The sequence below is a fragment of the Diadema setosum genome, chromosome 1, assembly GCF_964275005.1.
Source record: "Diadema setosum chromosome 1, eeDiaSeto1, whole genome shotgun sequence".
Classification (NCBI taxonomy): domain Eukaryota; kingdom Metazoa; phylum Echinodermata; class Echinoidea; order Diadematoida; family Diadematidae; genus Diadema; species Diadema setosum.
Window position 1 is genome coordinate 13,941,143 of NC_092685.1, and position 21,544 is coordinate 13,962,686.

A 21,544-nucleotide genomic window follows, 5' to 3' on the forward strand; every position below is an offset into this window, starting at 1 on the left:
CACAGAATTGAAATGAACCGTGGTATCAGATAAGTGACCAAAATTGCTTGATTTTGACCGCCTTTCCATTAATTTGAATGTAAATCTGATGAAATTGGGCGGGAAAAGCTATAATACGGTTTATCACCAATTCAGACTTCGTTTTCACTGGCCCGAGGTTCTGGAACAGCCTTGATAATACTCTAAAAGATGCTCTGACTTTTCCTTCCTTTAAATCAAAACTGAAAAAAAAAAAATCTTTTGTCATCCTCACGTAAACAAACAAACAAACAGATAAAAAAAATGATTTTCATAAAAATAAATAAATAAATTAATGATGAGTATTTTTTTTAAATAATTAAGAGCATGTGTTTTAAGCCAAATTTGTATAGAATTTTAAGTTCTTCCTCATGCCTTGGTGACCTTTCCGGATAACTGAATGTAGACATTGTCTTCTTTTGTTTCCCTCCCTTTCTTTGTCGTGCCTATCTTTAGTGTTTTTTTTTTCTGTCTGTTCCGTCCCTGCTTTTGTTCTTGTCCTTGTCACAGTCTTTTTTTTTTAACTTTCTGATTATTTCGACTGACATCATGATATCAAAATTTTATACATGGAGTCCTTGACGAATCTTGAGATGCCCTCACCTTCTAGAGTAATTCACAAACTTTACAAGCTATGCTTTTCTTATGAATTCCTCTTTTCCATGTAAAGTTATAAATTAAGATTGTATTGCTTACTTGTTTATTCATCCAAATCAGCGTTGATATGCTGTATTCATGTTTTGTTGAAAATTACGTGATTGAAAGTTCCTTTTGATGTTATGTATTCATGTTTACAGCGTTATGTATATTACTTTGTATTACTTTATATGGAAATAAAATCATTTGGATTGAAAAAAAAATTGAATTGAGACTTCAGACAGTCGAGTAAACCATTATTCCTTCAGTTAGAGTTGCTGCCACTTGATAATGTATCATTTAGCAGTTTGAGTTTTATATTGTGACTCCAATCCTATCCATGATCTTGCAAATTGAAAAAAATAAAGTGAGTGAAAAGCTTATTTGCCCTTAATACGCGTCAAAGAAACCGCCTCCATCGATGTTATGTAACTTGAAAGGAATGTTTCTTTGAATTCTTTCCGAATCACTAAACTTCTATGAGTGGAACAAACTGCCAGGTGAAAATAAATATATAGGATCAGGGCAACATTTTCTAGGTTCAAGGTTCAATGTAAAAATACCCATTTAACAATTTGAAGTGAACTAAGACATTAGAGCGCCTTTTCTACTGGATACAAAGCGCTAGAGATGTCATTCCTAAATACAAATTACCAGGCAGGGACATCACAAATCCAGTGCACATATGGGGATATCAAAATAAGTAGGTCTTCAAGTTTTGTTTTGGTCTTTATTTTTCATGAAGTCCAGCTTATCTCACAGTAAACTTATGTTTAATTGTATTATACGGCCCACTCACCAGACTGGACTTATAGAAAGCAATTCATATTATGTAATCTGTGTATTTTCTATGTAAGCAGTATCAATGATTTATGTAATCGCAGATATTATGTTTGTTTTTGATGTGAAATAAACTTTGAACTTCAATTTCAAGGAACAGTACGTTGCAAACACACGGTAAACTATATAGGTCCTATATTGTATACCCCTCCATCAGGCCAGAGCGCTGTCGTCTGGCGTGTTGGTCACTCTTACGCTTTGTCTTATAAATGGGTTTTTCAAGACTCGAGCCTTTTGTGCATTTTCTTATTTCAGACCGTTTTATTCCCGATTGATTCCTTCCTCTTGTCAGAGTCTCTTTCATACAGCCCTTTTCCACCTACACATACACACACTTGTATTTGTTTGTGGTTATACATGTTTGTGCTTACTATGCATATTCATGCTTGCATATCAACATATGTGTTTTATCTCCCTTGGATTTTGTGTTCCCCCTTTCATAAATATACTTATATAATGTATATTTTATACATATATCGTAATTTTCATTTCTTTCATCAATATCATTATTGTTGTCATTATTATTATTATTATCATTATTGTTATTATTATCATTATTATTATATGTATAAAACATACTTTATTTCCTTTGCAAATTAAAGCATGTGATGAATATTCCTAGGATACTACCTGCCCACAGGCAGGTAAGTACAAGGAAAGAAATACAGTGGACTCGGTCCATCACACCACAATTGACAGTTACACAAATATATACATGTATACAAGTACATTTACGCACAAACATGATACATGAACAGCTGTTTCAGGACGAAAAGAAAAAAAAAACACTAAAATGAACTTATATCAGCATACATTTAACCTAGGAAACACACACACGCACACACAAAAAAAACTCTAATCATTCGTTCAATCATACGAATCTACCGAAATTCACTACCAATAAATTGCATTAAATCCACCCAACATTATCATAATTATTTCACATCCAATATTATAGGAAAAACAGGAAAATATACATAATGATAAATACATATGCAAAAATATAAATCCTATAAATAAACAAAATTAACAATACAAAGGGGGAAAATCAAAATGGACATAACCGGCCCGTAAATAATTACTGTATATAAACATATGATATACATATCATATATCATCATCATCATTATTCAATGCTTTGATACGTCTGATAACTTGCATTTGTTGGTTGACTCTCACTTTCACTTTGTTGTATTCTCTTGGTACACCTTATCAGGGCTCGCTGCTTGCTCAGCTCTCCCCCCCCCCCCCCCCCATGCTGTTGCTATTTCACTCTTTTCCTTTTTTTATCCCTCTGTTGTTCCTTATCTTGTTTGACGTTGCCTCCCTATTCATCCTTATATCCTTCACAGGTTGCCCCCTTGGTCATCGGGATCATTACTGACCCTCCTCTGCCTTTTGTCTGTCCACCCTCCTGCTCTATAACCCCCTCCCTTTACCTGTTGGGCTACTTGCCCATGACCCCCTACCCTCCCCTTTTGTTTTCTTTGTTCTGTGTGTCTCTATTATAGCCAGTCCCTACTGTTCTTGTTGGGTGAAGTCCTTATGTTTGGCATTTTGCCTCTGATGAAGATTCTGTTAGGATCGAAAACTCAGGCCCCTTTTGACTCCATTCTATTTCAAGACTCGTAATATTGTTGAGTTTGATGCATATTAATTGTGAACATTGCTTCATAACTTTTGCTTCTCTCAGTGGGACTATATACTGGAAAGCAAATGATTTTTGCGTCATTCCAAGATGTCAATGGCTTTGTGAAGGATTATCATCGTTAAGAAGCAAGCTTTTGAGAACGTCAACACAGCAACAACGACAACAAATAGGGGGAAAGAATTTGGGAGAGAAAGGATAATGCGAGGATCTCTTTTTTCAGATAATATCAACGGCTATTACCATACCAATAGGTGCTTTAAAAGAAATATAATACAATGTATCAAGGTTTACGTCGACCTACGATTGGCTTGTGGATTTGGCGTGCATCCGTTTCATCAAGGAACTATCTGTCTGTAGTAGTTCCTTGGTTTCATCGAATACAACTCAGAGTACATGCAGTTTTTCAGAATAAACAACCTTTACTACCGTTGACAGATTTGTGTCAGTACACTCGCACTTCCCCGGGGAAGTTAATGCTTGTAGCGCATGTAACAACACGTGCACTACTGCACGCACCTACACTGCAGAGACTGCTTGCCACCTCCCTGCCTACACTACAGATGTATAGCATAGATAAGAGGGAAAATACGTGCAAATTTGAGTTGTTTTTAATGAAAGTGTGGCAAAAACAACAGATCAGTGGATTAGATGTGTGAGTCTAAATATAGGAAAGGCATAACAGTGACATATTCAGACACGTTTAATGATTTAAAAAAGAGAGAGACAAAATATTTGCATTTTTCATATCTCTAAGCCATATAGGCCTCATTGGGTTTTTCCGTTTTGTTTTGTTTAAAAAAATACCGAAAATCAAATACAGTCAGACGAAATAAGGGACAGAAGTACCAAATCAGGCACAATTACAATTATTTCAATTTTCATGAAACAAAAAGTAGTGGGGCAAAAGAAAGAGAGCACTATAGACCTATATATAATAAATTATGGTCCAAAAATCGTGCAGAGGGAAGGGAAGGAGAGAGGGAGAGAGAAAGGAGGAAATGTGCGAACAAAATATGCAGAATCATGACATTAGAGAAAAAGTCATTACAAAGAGTATTATGGATACATTGGTGCTGTTGATTGTTAGTTTTCAGCGATGGGACATGAACAGAGACCTTTAAAAAAATGCAGCAAAATGCATAGCCATGACATCTTGCAGAATACTGAAATCGATCCTGTGGTTCTTTGACGAAACTATGTAATGATACTCGGGACTCAATCAAAAGCACGCTCTAGTTGAAGACTATAACATAAATATCTAGGTCAGTCGTAAATTCTGCAATAATGATTAAAATTCACAAATCATGTATGGATTGGCAAGGGTTCAATCGTTATTTGTTGCCGTATCTTATATACGTGCAGCTGATGCGCGTCATTTTATTTTCTGTCCGAATACACCAAATTAGCTGACATGTACAGATTTGTAATATTGAACATTGATCGAGCTCATTACACAAGCTCGTGTTTTCCGCAAAATATCACTGGAGGCATACTTTGCTCTAGTTTATATAAAAAAAAAAAAACAGCTAGGTACGTTGAATTTGACGCATTTCTTTTGTGTGTGGGAGTGTATGTTCAATTTCAACCAAAAAACAAAAACAAAAACAAAAACGAAAGCAGCTGGCGGATCAAACGATAAGCGATTCCACAGTTAGTATACACGAACGGTTCGAGATGAAAATCATGTGTAAAAACTTTTTATTTGATTGTGATTAAGTTTTATCAGAAAAAAGGGATAATGCTAAGGAATCAATCAATGATCTTCATATATATATATATATATATATATATATATATATATATATATATATATATATATATATATATATAAATTAAATATTTATATATAATCTATAGTATTTTCTTAAACTACTGTTGTGAACCAAAATTTTATTGGACTTCTAGCAGAAACCTTTTGCTGATAATAAGATACATAATATGTATATGTATAATATATAATTATAATTATTATATATCGGATCAACACTTGAGAAAGGGCGGCGAGACGCTCGAAAATTTGTGTGAAGAAATAAACCGTTGGTGAATACAGCATGAACTTTGTTGCACCTTTGTTACTTATCTTTTTATCTTGCCAACACGTGGACTACCTTATCAACATAATTATATATATATATATATATATATATATATGTGTGTGTGTGTGTGTGTGTCTGTGTGTCTGTGTCTGTGTGTGTCTGTGTGTGTGTAATCCAACTTTGGAGGGCTACTATATTTTTGTTTTTGTTTGTTACAAAGTTGGTTGTGAGGAAAGGAGAATTCTTCTTTCCATTCTGATAGGCCTACCTAATTGTGTTGACAAAAAATGTCACGCATGACTGCCATGAGCACATTAACATTTTAAAGTGCCAGTTGCATTTCATCCAAGTTGGAGTGTTATCACGAAGGACACTGAATGTCTTACTGAAATGGATGAGATCTGTCGATGAGAGTGATCAAATCAACAAGCAGAGGGTCTCCTCGCACCTTTTATGGTTCATAACCTTCAACATGGCCTCCTGTCCGATCACATGGTCACTCCCGCCATTCACATGCTCACACAAACAAGTGCGCGGGAACACTTTTTTTTTTTTTTTGGGGGGGGGGGGGCTAAATCTCGACGGGGGCACAATTTTATGTGACAGTGTAAGATCGGGTTACAGTCCGTTATTCCGAAGCTTCGTTATTCCGAAGCTTCGTTATTCCGAAGCTTCGTTATTCCGAAGATTCGTTATTCCGAAGATTCGTTATTCCGAAAGTTCGTTAATCCGAAAATGTGATAAAGTTTGTTATTCCGAAGGTTCATTAATCCGAAAATGAAATAAGGTTCGTTGTTCCGAAGGTTCGTTAATCCGAAATCGAAACAAAACTCCTTATTACTAAGGTTCGGTATGGACCCTCTTTCATTTCGGATCAAGGAATTCATACCTTCGGAATAACGAACCCTATTTCATTTTCGGATTAACGAACCTTCGGAATAACGAACCCTATTTCATTATCGGATAAACGAGCCTTCGGAATTGCGAACCCTATTTCATTTTCGGATAAACGAACCTTCGGAATAACGGACCTTCGGAATAATGCCACATTATATGTTCGGATTAACGAACCCTTTTTCATTTTCGGATTAACGAACCTCTAGGTATTGGGAATTTGTGTGTTTCGGATTAACGAACCTTCGGAATAATGAACCTTCGGAATAACGAACCTTCGGAATAACGAACAGCACCTGTGAGATCGTCGGCGAGAGAGCGAAGCGACCGAGCGGGGGATCGGGGGGGGGGGGGGGGGAGGAGGGATACCCCCTCCCACGGTAGGGACTTTTTGTAAAAATAGAGTTAAAAAAGTCGCGTTTACGGAGCATTAAAAACAAATTTCTAGGGAATTAAACATAGTAAAAAAAAATCCCTGCGAAGGACCATGAATATAACTTACGCCGACACATTAGGCCTAATTTTATGTGACGGTAGAGACTTTTTGTAAAAACAGAGTATAAAAGTCGTGTTTATAGAGCATTTAAAAACAAATTTCTAAGGAATTAAACTTATATATAAGTAAAAATATCACTGCTTATAAGGACTGAGATCATAACTTATGAAAACTATTCATTTTACTAAGTAGGCCTACGGGCAGAGCGAGCGAGCGAGCGCTTCGGAATGCGTTATATATAGACTTTCACGTCTTATCAACTAAATTTTGTATTACGCTGTTATTGACTCAAAATAACAGAAGTCACATTTGTAATGCAATATCCTTTCAGAAATTTTTCAGAAATGTATTTATACACATTTAGGCCTATAAGCGCGAACGACGCGAGACGCTCAGAATCATCGTAAATTTTCGTTCTCATGAACGCATACGAACACTGACAGCTGCTTCTAACGATAATCCATTATTAATGAGCCGAAACTGTTGGAAATTTCCATAGTAAAGTCACAAAAGTGTTTTTCGTTTGACCATCTTGGGATTGGTCACTTAATGCTGATGAGCCGCTGGGTGCATTGCGTGCAGTTAGGCTAGATCAGCGCCAGCATGCAATGGTGGGCCACTTTCACTTTGCCATTCGGTTTTAGTCTGATTTGTATTCATTAAAAACTCAAACGTGCATCAAAAAATATTCTTATGTTGCTAGAAAGCTATGAAGAAAATGAAAAAAAAAATGAAAGGGTTTATCAAAGGTATGTTTCAGGGGGCACACTCGAAGGATGCGAGGCTACCATCTATATACACTAAATTTACTTGGAGTGTAAGTGCCGGCCCGTTAGGGACGAAAAGTTCACATTTTTTTCAGTTATCAAATTGGCAATTTTTAGACAAGAAAAGTGCCCTTTATATTATTCATTTTGGTCTTTAAATAATTGATTGATTATTTGTTACAGGGAGCACATGGGGGAGGAGGCACTACTTGCCCCCTCGCCCCCCCCCCCCCCCCGCTTCCGGCTCCCTTGCCCTCTAAGTTAAAGGCCAACCCATAGGCCTACATGCATCTTTCCACTGGTGCATCTTTCTCTGTTCATAATTCAAGACACTGTCCCTGCGAGTTATGTCTTGAACTGAATATTAACAGAGAAAATGGAAGTGCTGTATGAAGAAGAAGAGTTCTCCTTCCCTAATAACCAACAAATCCCTATACTTGCATCGTATGTCACAACTCCCTCCATTTTTTTTTTCCTTCTCTTTTTTCCCAACCTCCCTCTGGTTTTTGTTTCTCATCTCAGCCCTTCAGTTTACAATGTATACATTGTATATCATTCGCACACATCTGCGTGTAGTATCTTTTTTTTGGGGGGGGGGGTGGGGTGCTTTTTCAAGGTCCCACCAGGGAGGTGATCTCACCTCCCTGGTCCCACACAACATTCCATGTATACATCAAACTGGTTCATTTTTTTTTTTTTTGAGGGGGGGGGGAGGGGGGGGGGTAATATCTATACAGTATGTACAAAACATACATGTCCCCATGAGGGGTTTGTGTTACATGTGAATAATTTGTGAAAAAAAAAAATGAAATTGAAATTGACAATAAGTACACGTAGTAGAGTTGGATTACTTTTTTTTTTCACCTTCCTGACCAGGCCTGCACGTGTTTTGTGCAGTGATGTCGATCGTGTGAGGGTTTGAGCTGAGCTCACGAATGAAGCGGTAGCACAGGTGTGTACTATATACCAGGGAGGTGAGCTCCTCTCACCTCTCTGGTGGTGTCACGTTCGGTATCCTGTCTAGCTAGCTCGACTCGCCGAAGTCGGACTCGGAGGCCACGTTCAACGTGTGTGCTAGTCCAGATACTGGACGATTTTTATCATCCGCAGTCCCCACACACTCGGCACCCACCCAATGCGCCCAACCGCTGATTGCGACACTCCACCAATTGGTACTCCCGAAAAAAATCAGGAGGGGTGAATTGTGTAATACAGTGTGCATACAGACACCATCAACGTACGTCCGTACACACGCGGGCACACTACGAATACAGTCCAGGAAGTGGACTACGTGTGTGCAGGTGGATGGACGCTGGGCCGCTGACTGGCATGACTGGGGACCGCTGCTGCTATCATTAGCTATGCTGTGAAGGTGAAACTATTCACATAAACCTCAGTTCGTACTCGAAAGAATATCTAGATCTATGATATATCCAAACCACGTGTAGTGATGTAACCGCATTGTTGGTTTGTCATTAAGGCAGTCATGAGTGTAGTCCCATAAGTTCAAAAATATGTTTGTAATTTAATGATGTAGAAGGGAGTGAGTGGAGAAAATATTTGCGCAGTCACTAGATCTAGTTCTATACTATAGGATCATTGTAGCTAATGTGGGTATATTCTCAATTTCCAATGAATTTAAGCGGACAGAGGTCAGGCTGGGGAAAGAGTTCCATATGCACCCCACACCGCCACCTAACGTTAGAGTAAAACTAAAAAGCCCCAATTTTCGGACACTTAAGCTTTTTTTGTAATATTTATTCAACTCGAATAATTTTCCACAAAATGAAATCAATAATAATGTTTGTCACATATATCAAACTAATTTTTCGCAATTTTGATTTTGTTAAACCGATCGTAACATTTCACAAAATCCCCAAATATTAATCACCTTGTCAATTCCCCAAAATTCGGACAGCGTCTCCAAAATCTGGACACGCGTGCAATGTCAGTACGCATACAAGGCTGCTGAAAAATCTGCGCGCGCCATACCTTGTTGACGCAAGGTTGCATTGGGGATGTTGCGGCGCCAGTTCGTGTCCAAAGTTTGGGGACTCTCCACTTGCATTCAGCCCCTGTACATTCATTCACTGCATCGGCACGTACGGAGATTTTGTTTTTCTTTTGTGTTTTTGAGGATACCATCACACTCTGAGCTTGCGATAAGCGAAAAATCTTGCAACCAAATGGCGTAATTTTCAATTTTTAGCGCTTTTTCGGCGACCCCGATTCTTAACACGGGCCCTAATATGTGCGCGCTTGGAAAAATCACGGCGATTCCTTGATTTTGACGGCAAAATTTGGGATTTTAGATGGATTTTTGGAGGTGACTCAGGCATTTTTGTGTGGTGAACGAGTGTGCTAGTATGTGAAACGATGTGATATGCTTGTGCTGTGACAGTCGACTCCTGGGTTTTAGGGGTCTAAATTATTTTGGGCTGCTAACTTCAGCACAGGCATAGATACGGACTATGGAAAGCCAAAATGGTTTCACCCTAACCCTAACCCTAACCCAAACCCTAACCCTAACCCTAACCCTAAACCCTAACCCTAACCCTAACCCTATAACCCTAACCCTAACCCTAATCCTATTTGGCTTTCCATAGTCCGTATCTATGCCTGTGCTGAAGTTAGCAGCCCAAAATAATTTAGACCCCTAAAACCCAGGATAGCCCTGCCTTGTGATAAGTGGTAAGTGTCCGGATATTGGAGGCCGTCTGAAGATTGGGGTTCTTACTCTAGGTCCTAGACTAGTAGGAGTAAACGTTAGGACTCCGGGGTCCGCATAGCCGTGTGGCGGGCGCATACACTGACTGTGGGAGCACTTTACGTTTGGGCTGGTCGCAGTTAGGGTCCGCATATACTCTAGCAGACACAGAGATCAACATTGTTATTATTACCCTAACCTAGTATATGTAAACCCTAACCCTAAACATATGGAACTCTTGCCCCAACCCATCAACATCATCAAACAACTGTGTCTTTGGTAGTTTGGCTTAAACTTTTGCAATTTTATGTAACACTCTACCAATCTTGAGTAAAACCATGTTCCTCCTGGAAACAAAACACAAGATAGGTTCATCTTCGACTTCATATGACTGATCTGTGATAGGCTGCATGGCCCTTTGATTGAAGATATAAAATTTAAAGGAAGAAGAAGAAAGTCAAAGAAACTACCAGCCTGGGCAAGTGAAGAGTTCCATGTCTGCCATATCTCCTGGGCAAGACTGGTGTGTTCTATCAATCAGGGTTAGGGTACAGCTATGTGAAGGAGCGCCCCGGGGTTAGGATTAGGCCTTGAGGGTTAGGGTAGGGAACTGATGTTGATCTCTGTGCACTATCCCAGCAGAGTAACACGGAACAGGAGTCGAGTCCTAGCTAGGTTAGTGGTGGGGGGGGGGGGGGGGGTTACATACGTACATAAGGAACTCTTTCCTGGGTTGGTTTCTGTTTGACCGACCAATAGGGGGCAGCATTTTATAGTGGTGAAGACATGCCAAACTTTTTCTCCAGACAGGGCTTATATGAAATGCACAAGCTTGCGTGGCACTGAGCAGTGGTGCCAGATGCATGGTACAGTTTGGAGACTGGGCTAGCAATCAGGAGGTCTTGGGTTTGAATCCTGATGGAATCCCATTTTCTTTGCTCATTTTTCCACTAATGAATTAGATTCATCTGTGGTCAGTTTCCCTCTGTTTGCGTTTATTATGATATGTAGCAGTAAGAAAAATACCAACGTGGGAGAACAGATTTGTGATCAGTGTGGATACAGTGTTAGGAGAGCTACCTGTACCAAGCAGCTTGGGGCGCTTATCAAGCGTTGTCAGCTAGCTTCATCACCATGGGACAATGCTCAGGCTCAACTCTAAAGTTCATGTTGCAGTATTTACATGTTTATGGTCGTATCTACAAGTATGAGTTTGTGAATGTATTATTCAGTGGTCTAGATTATTCAGTTTGAAACCCTTATTTTTCCTTACGTTGGCATACAGTGATTTATAGCCTAGGATCTGCTCACATAGTCTTATCATTTGTTACGATGACTGATTTTTGATTTTGCAGTTTTTAAATGCAGGCAAATATTTGACTCAATTGCAGGCAGCAAAACTGGGAAACCTCGTTGATCAAATTGTCAATTTCTAGTGAAGAAGACGACTGAGGATAAGAAATGGACTCATTAAACCAAGAAAATTGGATGGTAGATATGTAATAAGCAAGCACACCCCAGATTCTTTTTTATTAAATCAGTTTTTACCTGTGAGTGACAACCAATCAAGAACCATCATTTCAGTTGTCTGTATGAAACGGAAATTAGGGAACTTAAGGTAATTTCACAATTCTTTAAGTAATGAAACCAAGCAGTTCATGTCACATAGATATTATTCATTGTTTTGTATGCCTGCTAAAGAAAACCTTGTTGTTGTTTTTTTTTTATAGTAGACATGTCTGGTACATTTAGATATTTTACTATAAGTGTTGTCTTCTCTTTCTTCAATAAACTAGGCCTGCAGCAGTATGGCAGCTAATTTCTTTGATCTGCTGGGGATGCCCCCCGATGCCCAACTTGGGGTGATCGTCAGGGGTGCTGTTGCGAAGGCTACCCAGATTGTCCAGTCTGGGTCTCCCCAGGATGCCGCTGAGCTGATTGGCTTCTGCTCTCATATGTTCCAAAGGAATCCAGAGCTCGTCGAGTCGGGGGAGGTTCTAGACTTTGTCAAGCTCTTGTGTTTTCCAGTGACCCGAGCCTGGGTGAGGGACAGTGGCCGTGGCAATAGGGATGCTGGTGAAGGGCATGTTTTCCAAGCAGTTTGTGAGTTTTTAGCTATGTGTGTGGCTTCTCCATTTAGACTACATCAGCCGGAACTAGGTGATGTTGTGATGACAAAGTGCAGAGAGAGTCTCTTGCACTATAGGTATGTCATTTTCCTCTCTGTTTCATTCGATATGTCATTGCAAGTCAAATATTCATAGATATTTTGGGGAAATTCTTTACGTGTACAGAACATTCTAGTAGGACAGAGATATGCATTAAAGTCTTCAAGTAACTTTGACATATAAGTATGTAGACTAGATTAATACTCTTAAAATTGAAACTTTTGTGATAGTGATATTGAGTATAGGGTCAATATAGTTGATTTTATTGGAAAGTTACATGAAAGTAAAATTTGTTATTGACATTTATGGACAAGATTGTTACATACTTTATGCTAAAATATTACACATAATTATGGTGTGAATTATACAAAAGCTGCTAAATTCATTATATAATTTGTCTATTGAACATCTGTATGTCTCTGGTGATAGAGGTGTAGTGACTGATTTTCACACTTGTGTAATTTCTTTCAACACAGTGGTCACTAGCAATTGTACTTGTTATGCGTATCCTGTGAAATGACATATTGGGATCCTTTCATTCCAGGGGAGAGCATCATGGTGGGGGTCACTCAAGCCACGAGGATGAGGATACTGCGCATGACATTTGTGACATGAGCATATCATCGACCCTGACTGTCCTCAGCAGGGTTGCAGAGCAGTTTGAGGAAGACAAAGGTCGAATGTGCGACAAGGACGCAGATTCGTGGCGGGACCTTTCAGACTTAATGCTGGACATGCTGGATGTAGCTGAACCATCTATGTGTGTGCAGCTGGCCCAGCTCGCAAACTCTTCCCTCGGCACGAGAGCAGGAAAAAGAACCAAAGAGGAAATGCAAGACTTAACGTGGAAGCAAGTGCTGAAGATGCATTCGCGAGCCAGAGATTACTCTGAGGAAATGAATGAAAACGTTTTCCTCCTCCTGTGCGCCCTATCCGATGAATTCCTACCATGCGCCAAGAATGGAAAACATGGCATAAGCAATGATTCGGATACTGACAAGAACATGCACAAGTCGGACGCAAGACTCCTGAGGGACACGACGTTTTGGGAACTGGTCCAAGTTGGGCTGGTCCATTCCAATCCCCTAACTCGCAAGCGTGCTGCGTATCTCCTGAAACGGGCTGTTGATGTGGCAGCGACTTGTAATGGCCTCATTCCCGTGGATTGTGAATCTGAACCCTCCCACCAACCCCTCTTTAGCTGGAATCCTTCCTCCAAAGACAAGCTCCTGAGACTCTGGCTGGAGTTTTTTCTGATATATGAAACACTTGATGAAGTGCAGGTATGGAACTTTACTCAACTTGGAAATTATGCACAGTTAATTTTTATTTAAATCATATTTTGATTGTTGCATATGTTTTATTTGATGTCTTGTGTCATATCGCAGTTATCTCACATTTTATTTGACCTGCCTCAGAAACAAATTGAATCTTAGGAATGAATTCTCACAATTACTTCAATGAAGGAGAAAAGTTATGTTACCTCTTGTTGATAAAGATGTGATGGGAGATACACTTCTTCATGATTAACATCTCATCATATGGCCAAAGACAAAACAGAAGTGTTCGTACTGTCTAGCGACTCATTTATTTATTTATTTATTTATTTTTTTTAATGCTATGCGTGACACTCGCAGAGTGATCTGATTGTGTGAAAAAAAAAATCAGCACTCTTTTCACATAAATGTATGCTAATATGGATTATGAAATCTGTAACTGAGCTGATATGTGTGCTCAGTGATTGGATATAATTATGATACATTTTTCTTCAATTGAAATTCCTGTCATTACAATGCATTCCTTGGTGCATGGTTGTGTGTGTGTGTGTGTGTGTGTGTTTTTGTGTGTGCACACTCATAAAAACTTCTTCAAATGGGTATCAATGCCAGTAAGTTGAACAAATTAAGTAAGCCTTAGGGATTATGTACAATTGCTGTTGCATCTTATTATTTTACAGGCCCCTAGCCAGGCCATCAAATGTTGTCGTACTATAAGACGAAACATACAGTACCCTATGATTGTTGCCATTGTTTTTGTAGATCCATGTTGTGATGCCGGTACTACCACGGATTGCCAACATAGCCAGAGCCACTTATGTCTCAAACATCAAAGGTATTGTGTCTGTGTGTTCATCATCCCCATAGCCATATTTCTTATTCACTCGAGGCCCGGTGACACTGCCCAAAAGTCATGTAAACGCATGAATCGCGTAAGAAATTAGAGCCTTACGCGATACATGCGCAAATATTTCATGAGTTTGTCTGACGTGGAACCTTCGTAGTTGTCCACTGATGTGTGCCGGATCAGCGCTTTACGTGATTCCAGGTTTTGAGCAGCTCAAAACTTGGCTTCGCGTAAAAGTTTACACAGTTTTGCGCTGTTTTACGTAATTTTTGCGTAGTTTGCATGGTTCTTAAGCAAACAATGCATGAAATATGTGTGGAGTATCAGTGATCGTTCGCAAAAATGTTGCCGCTATTGCGTTCATGCGCGAATCATTTGCGATTAATACTCAGTTCATTATAAGTGATAATGCGCAGATTATGCATGGTTTTCTGTGGACCTCAGTCGTCGCGCACAACCACGTATTCGCCCTGTTTGGGGCCTTTGCGTGCCAATGCGCTGAAAGTGCGTGGTTTGTAAGGGATTTTTGTGTGATCTTTCTGTAGTTCTTGCACAATTCATCGGTGATTTTCATCGCGTATATCAGCGAAAATTCTCGACGGACAAGCACGCACAACCAAATTTCTTGCGTGATTCATGCGTTTACGCGACTTTTGGGCAGTGTGACTGGGCCTTCAAAGTACATGTGAAACAATGATACATACATACATTTACTAGGATATATTGAAACATGTTGGTCTTCACAAAGTCTTACAACTGTACGTCATGATTGACATGGGTTGGCTGTACTGTAGGTAGTGCTGCTGTAAAGGAAGAAATTTTCTTGTGCATTTTAAGTTTACGAATGTCACGTTTAACAAGATTTGTAAAATTAAAATGCATGAGAAGTTCTTGTCTGCACTATTTGTCTATAATGCATTGGATGCTGATGGCAAATTGCAAAATCTCATGCCATGAGAAAGGCCATTGGCTCCAATTCATGAAAATTTTGTGCCATGAATGCTTCTTGCTTTACAGTAGTCCATGCTGTGTTCATGTTGCCATTTTCTGAATTATCAAAATAAAAACAAAATTTGTATGTGTATTTCCACAATAAAATGGCTCATTTTAGGGATGTTGGGTTATTTTCTGTTTTCACTATTCATTACAAAAAAAAAAAATGTGATGTTTTAGAACACTTTGATAAGATATAACTTTGCCCCAAAATTGCTTCAAACTAGCAATCTATTAGACTTTATGTTAAAATGAAAATTTTGGGGCAAATGTCTTAAAGCTGGACTGACATCTATGTTATAAATACAGTGTACAAGAAGAAAGTCAAATAATAAATGTTCACTGAAAATTTGTTGTTTTGCTACTGAATGGCCTAATATTAACTAGAAAAGATAATAACAGCCCTAAATTCTATTGAACATTGTGTTTTATGCCATTTCTAGACATAGTGGTGAACATATCTTACTTGAACTGACCAAACTTACAGTCCAGACATCCCTGGAAAGTACCCTTTTACTGTGGAAATACCGATATATGTATTTTTATGTCTTCTTTACTCAGAACACAATGCTGGGTGTACATTGCACTCCACCTGGTTGTGCATTCTCTACCAGCGCTGCTTTGTCCATCAGAGCAAAACGGTGACAAGGCTTGGTGTTGCCAACTTTCTGGGCCTGGACCTTGTGCAGAGTTCCCTGCTTCGCCAAGATGGGCTCAAGGTAAAACTGATACCTCATCTGTAGTCTGACAAACTTTGGTACAGTTTTTGATGGTTTTTTTGTTGTAAAGAAGAAAAGAGTACCTGTAGAAACTATACACGTTTTGCTCTGAAATGGTCAGACATGCGTAAGTAATGGATGAAATAATACTGTGATAACACAATTCCAAATGGGTAATGATGAAAATGTTGGGTAATAATGAAAATATTAGTATAAAAGGTACACTAACAGTAATGTAATCTCAGAGGATAATGTTGATAGTAGTTGGTGCATAGTGTTTCGTAATTGATTACTTATGGGACGGTAGCAGTATCCATCAGTCATCTGTGCGAGAATGAATTGCATGCAGCTTGTTGGGAAATACAGTCATTAGGGCCCAATTGATCATCGTATGAACGTTGTATTTACCCACTACTGAACGGGGAGAGTGCTTCAGGAATTAAAATTGTGTACTGCGATCTTTTACAAATCTGATCTCAAGATAGATTCTACTCCAAAACAACTCATTCTCCTGGCAAATCTTATCAGCCAGACAAGATTCATGGTAGGCCCTTTCGATGTATTGCAAGTAAATTCCAAATGATGGAAGATGAATTTTGAGCCCTCCTGAGAGCTATGTTTTACCTCTAATGCCGAATGAGCATTGTTGGTTTATCCCTGAGTGAACATCTTCTAATTAGAAGAAGAGTGGCATTTTTTAGAGGTTGACTTTTTTTTAATGTTGACAATGAAGTGTTATGACAGTGAAGTGTTAGATGCAAAGGGTAGAATTTTAAGAACGTCAGATGAGGACGAGAGAGTCTGCTTACTCTTGAGATTTTGTGTAGGAGGATGAAGGATGGTAAGCTGACTGAAGCAAAGGCTGCATTGATATCTGGCAGGGTAAAGGGAGTGTGTGTAGGAGTAGTGGGTTAATAGTGTTATTGTCGATATTACGGTATTGAGGTGTGTATGTTAATGTAGAAGGAACCCTATGTTCGTAGACGTCGAACTCCCTGTCCTGTGGTGTTGTTGTGTCAGTGAGCTTTCTCAGTGTGCTTTAAATGTTTGGTAATATCTCAATTCTCTCTTTATCTCTAATCATTAAATACATTTTTTTTTTTGTGTGTGTGTGGAAATGATACTCTTCCTGTCTTGATCAGTTTATCAGAGCGACGCTCATGTCAGTTTATTTAAAGTACACATTACAAGCTGCAGTAAATAGCATATTTTTGATAAATTGGGGCACGACTGCAGCTTGCTCTAAACACCCTGTGATCTTGACATTAGTGTGTGGCTCTTGTTCCTCCCCTTCTGGCAGTTCATTCTCGGCCAGCTGCTGAATGCCCTGCATGAGGAGTACCTTTACACCAAGGCCCCGGAGGACACCCAAGGAGAGCATCCTCCCATTGGCTTGGCGCTGACCAAGTTCATGTCGGCCTGCATCTCTCAGCTGCCGTCGGAGACCCATACACGTGAGCCAAATCAAGGCCCAAGAGGCCTGCTATGTGAGAACATTTTTGCAGTGTTTGTAATTGGCAAAAACTGCTGCTGCCATGGCAACAACCTGGACCCTCATGGCAACTGAATGTTTGTTTCTGTTTATTTTTTCAACAGCAATTATTGGAACTTGTAGTCATGCCACTTATAACGAAACAGGCCCACCTTCCATAATATGAAAAAGAAAACTGTATGCTGACATGTGTCTTGCAGTAATTATGTGTATCATAAACTTTGTGTTTGATATGCTTCTGTGCCATTGATCTCAAGTATTCAGTTTTATGTTTATTACATCGCTCAGTAATAGGTCATTTTTTTAAAGTTATTGTTATTGTGTTTAGTTATTTTTTTTCAACTCTGAGTACTTGCTGCTTATGTATCTCACAAGGTGACTAAAAAGTCTTTGTTATCATTATTGCTCTAGTAAGTTGTATGAAGGTATGAAAGTCATGCCAGACAAATTTATAAGAGTAGCAGAAAGTGCATTGCCATGGTAACAGTGCCCCTTGCAGATTCCCTTTCTTTTCTGGTTTGTAAACGATTCAGAAATAATTTGGCACACATAATGACTGTGATGTTAAAGGGTGTGTACAGTTCTGGTCGAGGTGAGGATTTAGCTTTTAACGTTTTGCGAGATATTCAGAAACCTCTCTACGAGATGTCAAAGAGCATGCAATTCTAAGGGGTATCATAAGTTTATTTGATGAAAATTGGTTTTGAAATGGCTGAAATATCCAAAAACAAGGTGAAACAAAGAGATCCCAATAAAAGACGTGGCTTGTCGCCTTTTATTATTATCACTTTTTTTGATATCTCAGCCACTCAGCCATTTGAAAACCAATTTTCATCAAATAAACGTTGAATCCTTCTTGAAATTACATGCTCTTTCATATTTCATAAGAGGTTTCTCATTGTCCCAACAAATTGAACGAGTATTCAAATGCCTGGGTGTTTCCATTTCATTGTGACCACACCTTTCCAAGATATCTCACTCTATTGTGTATTTCTTTTCAATTTCTCTTATAAATTCTGTTTGAAAATAAAGTCTTCAGAACACAAAGTTTCTTGAAAGAGGAGGAAAGTTTAAAAAAAAAAAGAACAGTGGTGATAGTTGATTAAAAAAACAGTGATGTTTTATTATATAATCATTCTTTTTTTCAAGGGTGGAGCACATTTATGTAGAATTTGTGACTGAATAACAAATTGAACAAGTATTAAAATGCCAGGGTGTTTCCATTTTATGGCGACCACATCTATCCGAGAATTCTTCTCTCTCGTGCTGAGTTACCATCTGAATAAATCAATGATGTCTTCTTGATGAAAAAAAACAGAAGGCCTCCAAGCAAAAGCAAGGGTAGTTCTGTGACCACATAAAGTCAAATTACAAAACAGGAGGAGGAAATGAGAATTGAGAGACGCAGAATAAGTGAGCTGAATAAAAGGTGATTGTCCGCTGATGTGAAAAAATATGAGTTTACCGCAGTTTGGCTCAGCCCCCTCCCCGTACACTCACATGTCATGCCATGTGCTCGACGGATAGTAGGCTGCACACGTTGCACCGCCCCTTGGGAGAGCATGGAGATGTGTGTACACAGTCATTGGTCATGTGACCAGAGGGAAGGGAGTTGGGGATGACTGCTGGCGGGATTCATTATTCCCCCCATTCCCATTCCCTGACCAACCTTCACCCCCCTTACCGTGCTTTCCCTGCTCTCCTATCATACTAAAATGAAAGCCATGCATATTATGCTCTGTATAAAGGACTCCTCGCAGACAATGTCATACTTCTTGAATGCTTGGTGGCCTTGTCATCTGTAGTGAATGAAAGATGAATTGATTTATGAGAATCAAACTATCTAAACACCGCAAAAGCACAAAATGTAGATACCCACAGACTAATCTGGAAGTGAAAAATATTCAGTTGCTTTTTTTTTTTTTTAAGCTGTACTCTGGACTTTGTGCCTTCTGGAGGAAAACTCTGCAATTAAGGCATTTAATGTGCTGGAGATGGTAATAAATGCACTCTGAAATTGTATTGCCTGTTGAAAGTCTTCTCTTCTCAGGCAGTGTTTATTTTTGGCTTTTTATGAGTTGTTGACAAGATATATCAGTGCCATGGTGACAATGCGGTTTTGTACTATCCATGCACACTGCGATAACAGTGTCTTAATGGGCATTGCCATAGCTGACATTTGTAACATGGCCAATATTTGTTTGTGGAGTGAAGATTAATAATGATTGAAATGAAGACTATCATTATTGTCACTGACATTCTTGTTATAATAATGATAATCCAGTAATGATAATAGCAATAGTAGTAGTAGTAGTAGTAGTAGAAGTAGTAGCAATATTAGTAGTAGTAGTAGTAGTAGAAGTAGTAGCAATAGTAGTACTAGTAGTAGTAATAGTACAATATAGTAGTAGTAGTAGTAGTAGTAGTAGTAGTAGTAGTAGTAGTAGTAGTAAATGAACATTATCATTGCTGGTAGGTTTTTTTTGTAAATATTTTTGAATGTCATCATTATTTCATATGGCAAATATGTAATATGTGTAACATATGAGATGTCAATGACAGTGACTGGGAGACCTGTGTCAGTTTACTTACTAGTTCATTGAATTTTTATTTTTCAATTTTTGTGACCTGTCTAGGTTTCTTGGTTGATCTGCTGACACTAATCTGTGAGCAGCCCTGGGGTCCAGTCACGATCTTGTTTATTGCCGAAGCCCTCGCCAACATTCCACAGTGCCCTGTCTGGGGAAAGACTTCACTCTTCGTGTTGAAGTAAAATTATTATTACATTATCATCATTGTTATTATCATGATTGTGGATTTTTGTTGTCTTCATTATGCCTCCGCCCGAAGGTTTCCTCATGGATATATATATATATATATATATATATATATATATATGCAATGCTTGCAGGATTTTTCTTGAAACTTGATAAATACATGTATTACGTAATGGAGATTCTCTTGGAAATTTCCTGCCAGAAGGTCAAAGGTCAAAGGTAAAGGGTCAAAGGTCAGGCTAAATTGCAAAAATATTTCTATTTTATGCTGAATTTACACTTCTTCTTCTTACCTTGAAAATTACTCAATGCACAAACTTATAAAAGGGTCAAAAGTCAAGTAAAAATCCTCAAATCCCCAAATACATGTACCTGCACGCTTAAACAATATAGCAATCCTAGTTCAAGGAAAGTGAACATTTTACACATATGTGACAAACCTGTCATTTCAATATTTTGCCAGTTATGTGAAATTGTCATCACACATTGTGAAGACATTGTACAGAACAACCATGCATTATGGCAGAGGCATACCAGTCGCCATAGCGACATTTCTAGTTGTGTTTATGAAATTGAATTCGGCAACTGTTCCTCAATACTCATGACAGGATGATGTACACATTGCTTGGAAGTTTGGAAACCTTTTACACTGAATAGGTGATTGTAAGATTAAGTGCATTTTCCATGATTTCTGGTGGAAATTCTGGTAAGAATTACCGGTATCACACACTTCTCCATAAGAGCTTAACTCACAAGTAGATGAAATCATATTTCATTTACAAAGGGCGAGTAATTCATGTTATAAGGACTATTACTCTTACAGGACTGAAAATTGCTGAAAATCTGAAAGTTGTGCTTGAGGCGTTTTTTTTTTTTTCTTTTCTTTTTGCTTGTTAGCTGATGAAACCCAGAAGTGGCATAAATATAAACTCCCCCCCCCCCTTTTTAAAACATGGTGCTGGCCATGGTATACTGTAGTACATCAGTTTATACCTGTAGTATAAACTTACATTTACATGTATATTTACATGCATTCTCTTATGTTATGCATCTTTGCAGGTTTATTTCCATTTTACCATATTTTACCTTATATCCCTGTTCTGATATAAAAAAAAAAAAAAAAGGTCTGTACAGATAGAAGTCCCCCCCCCCACCTCAGCGTTAAAGCTTTTGATTTTGTAAACAAAAATGTGTTACAATTACGACCTTCATCTCACAAATTTTCA

At 38.6% G+C, this 21,544-nt stretch overlaps 1 protein-coding gene across 1 annotated transcript in view; it reads left to right on the plus strand.

Moving 5' to 3' along the window:
• The first annotated feature begins 8,674 nt into the window (after positions 1–8,674).
• LOC140237094 (probable methyltransferase TARBP1) overlaps positions 8,675–21,544 on the plus strand; it is a 33,003-nt gene continuing 20,133 nt past the window's right edge. Inside the window, exons 1-7 of the mRNA XM_072317036.1 lie at positions 8,675–8,710; positions 11,842–12,251; positions 12,758–13,496; positions 14,253–14,318; positions 15,897–16,049; positions 17,350–17,503; positions 20,178–20,310. Coding sequence (XP_072173137.1) covers positions 11,854–12,251; positions 12,758–13,496; positions 14,253–14,318; positions 15,897–16,049; positions 17,350–17,503; positions 20,178–20,310 — 1,643 coding nt within the window. The 5' untranslated portion in view covers positions 8,675–8,710; positions 11,842–11,853. The remainder of the gene's footprint in view (positions 8,711–11,841; positions 12,252–12,757; positions 13,497–14,252; positions 14,319–15,896; positions 16,050–17,349; positions 17,504–20,177; positions 20,311–21,544) is intronic.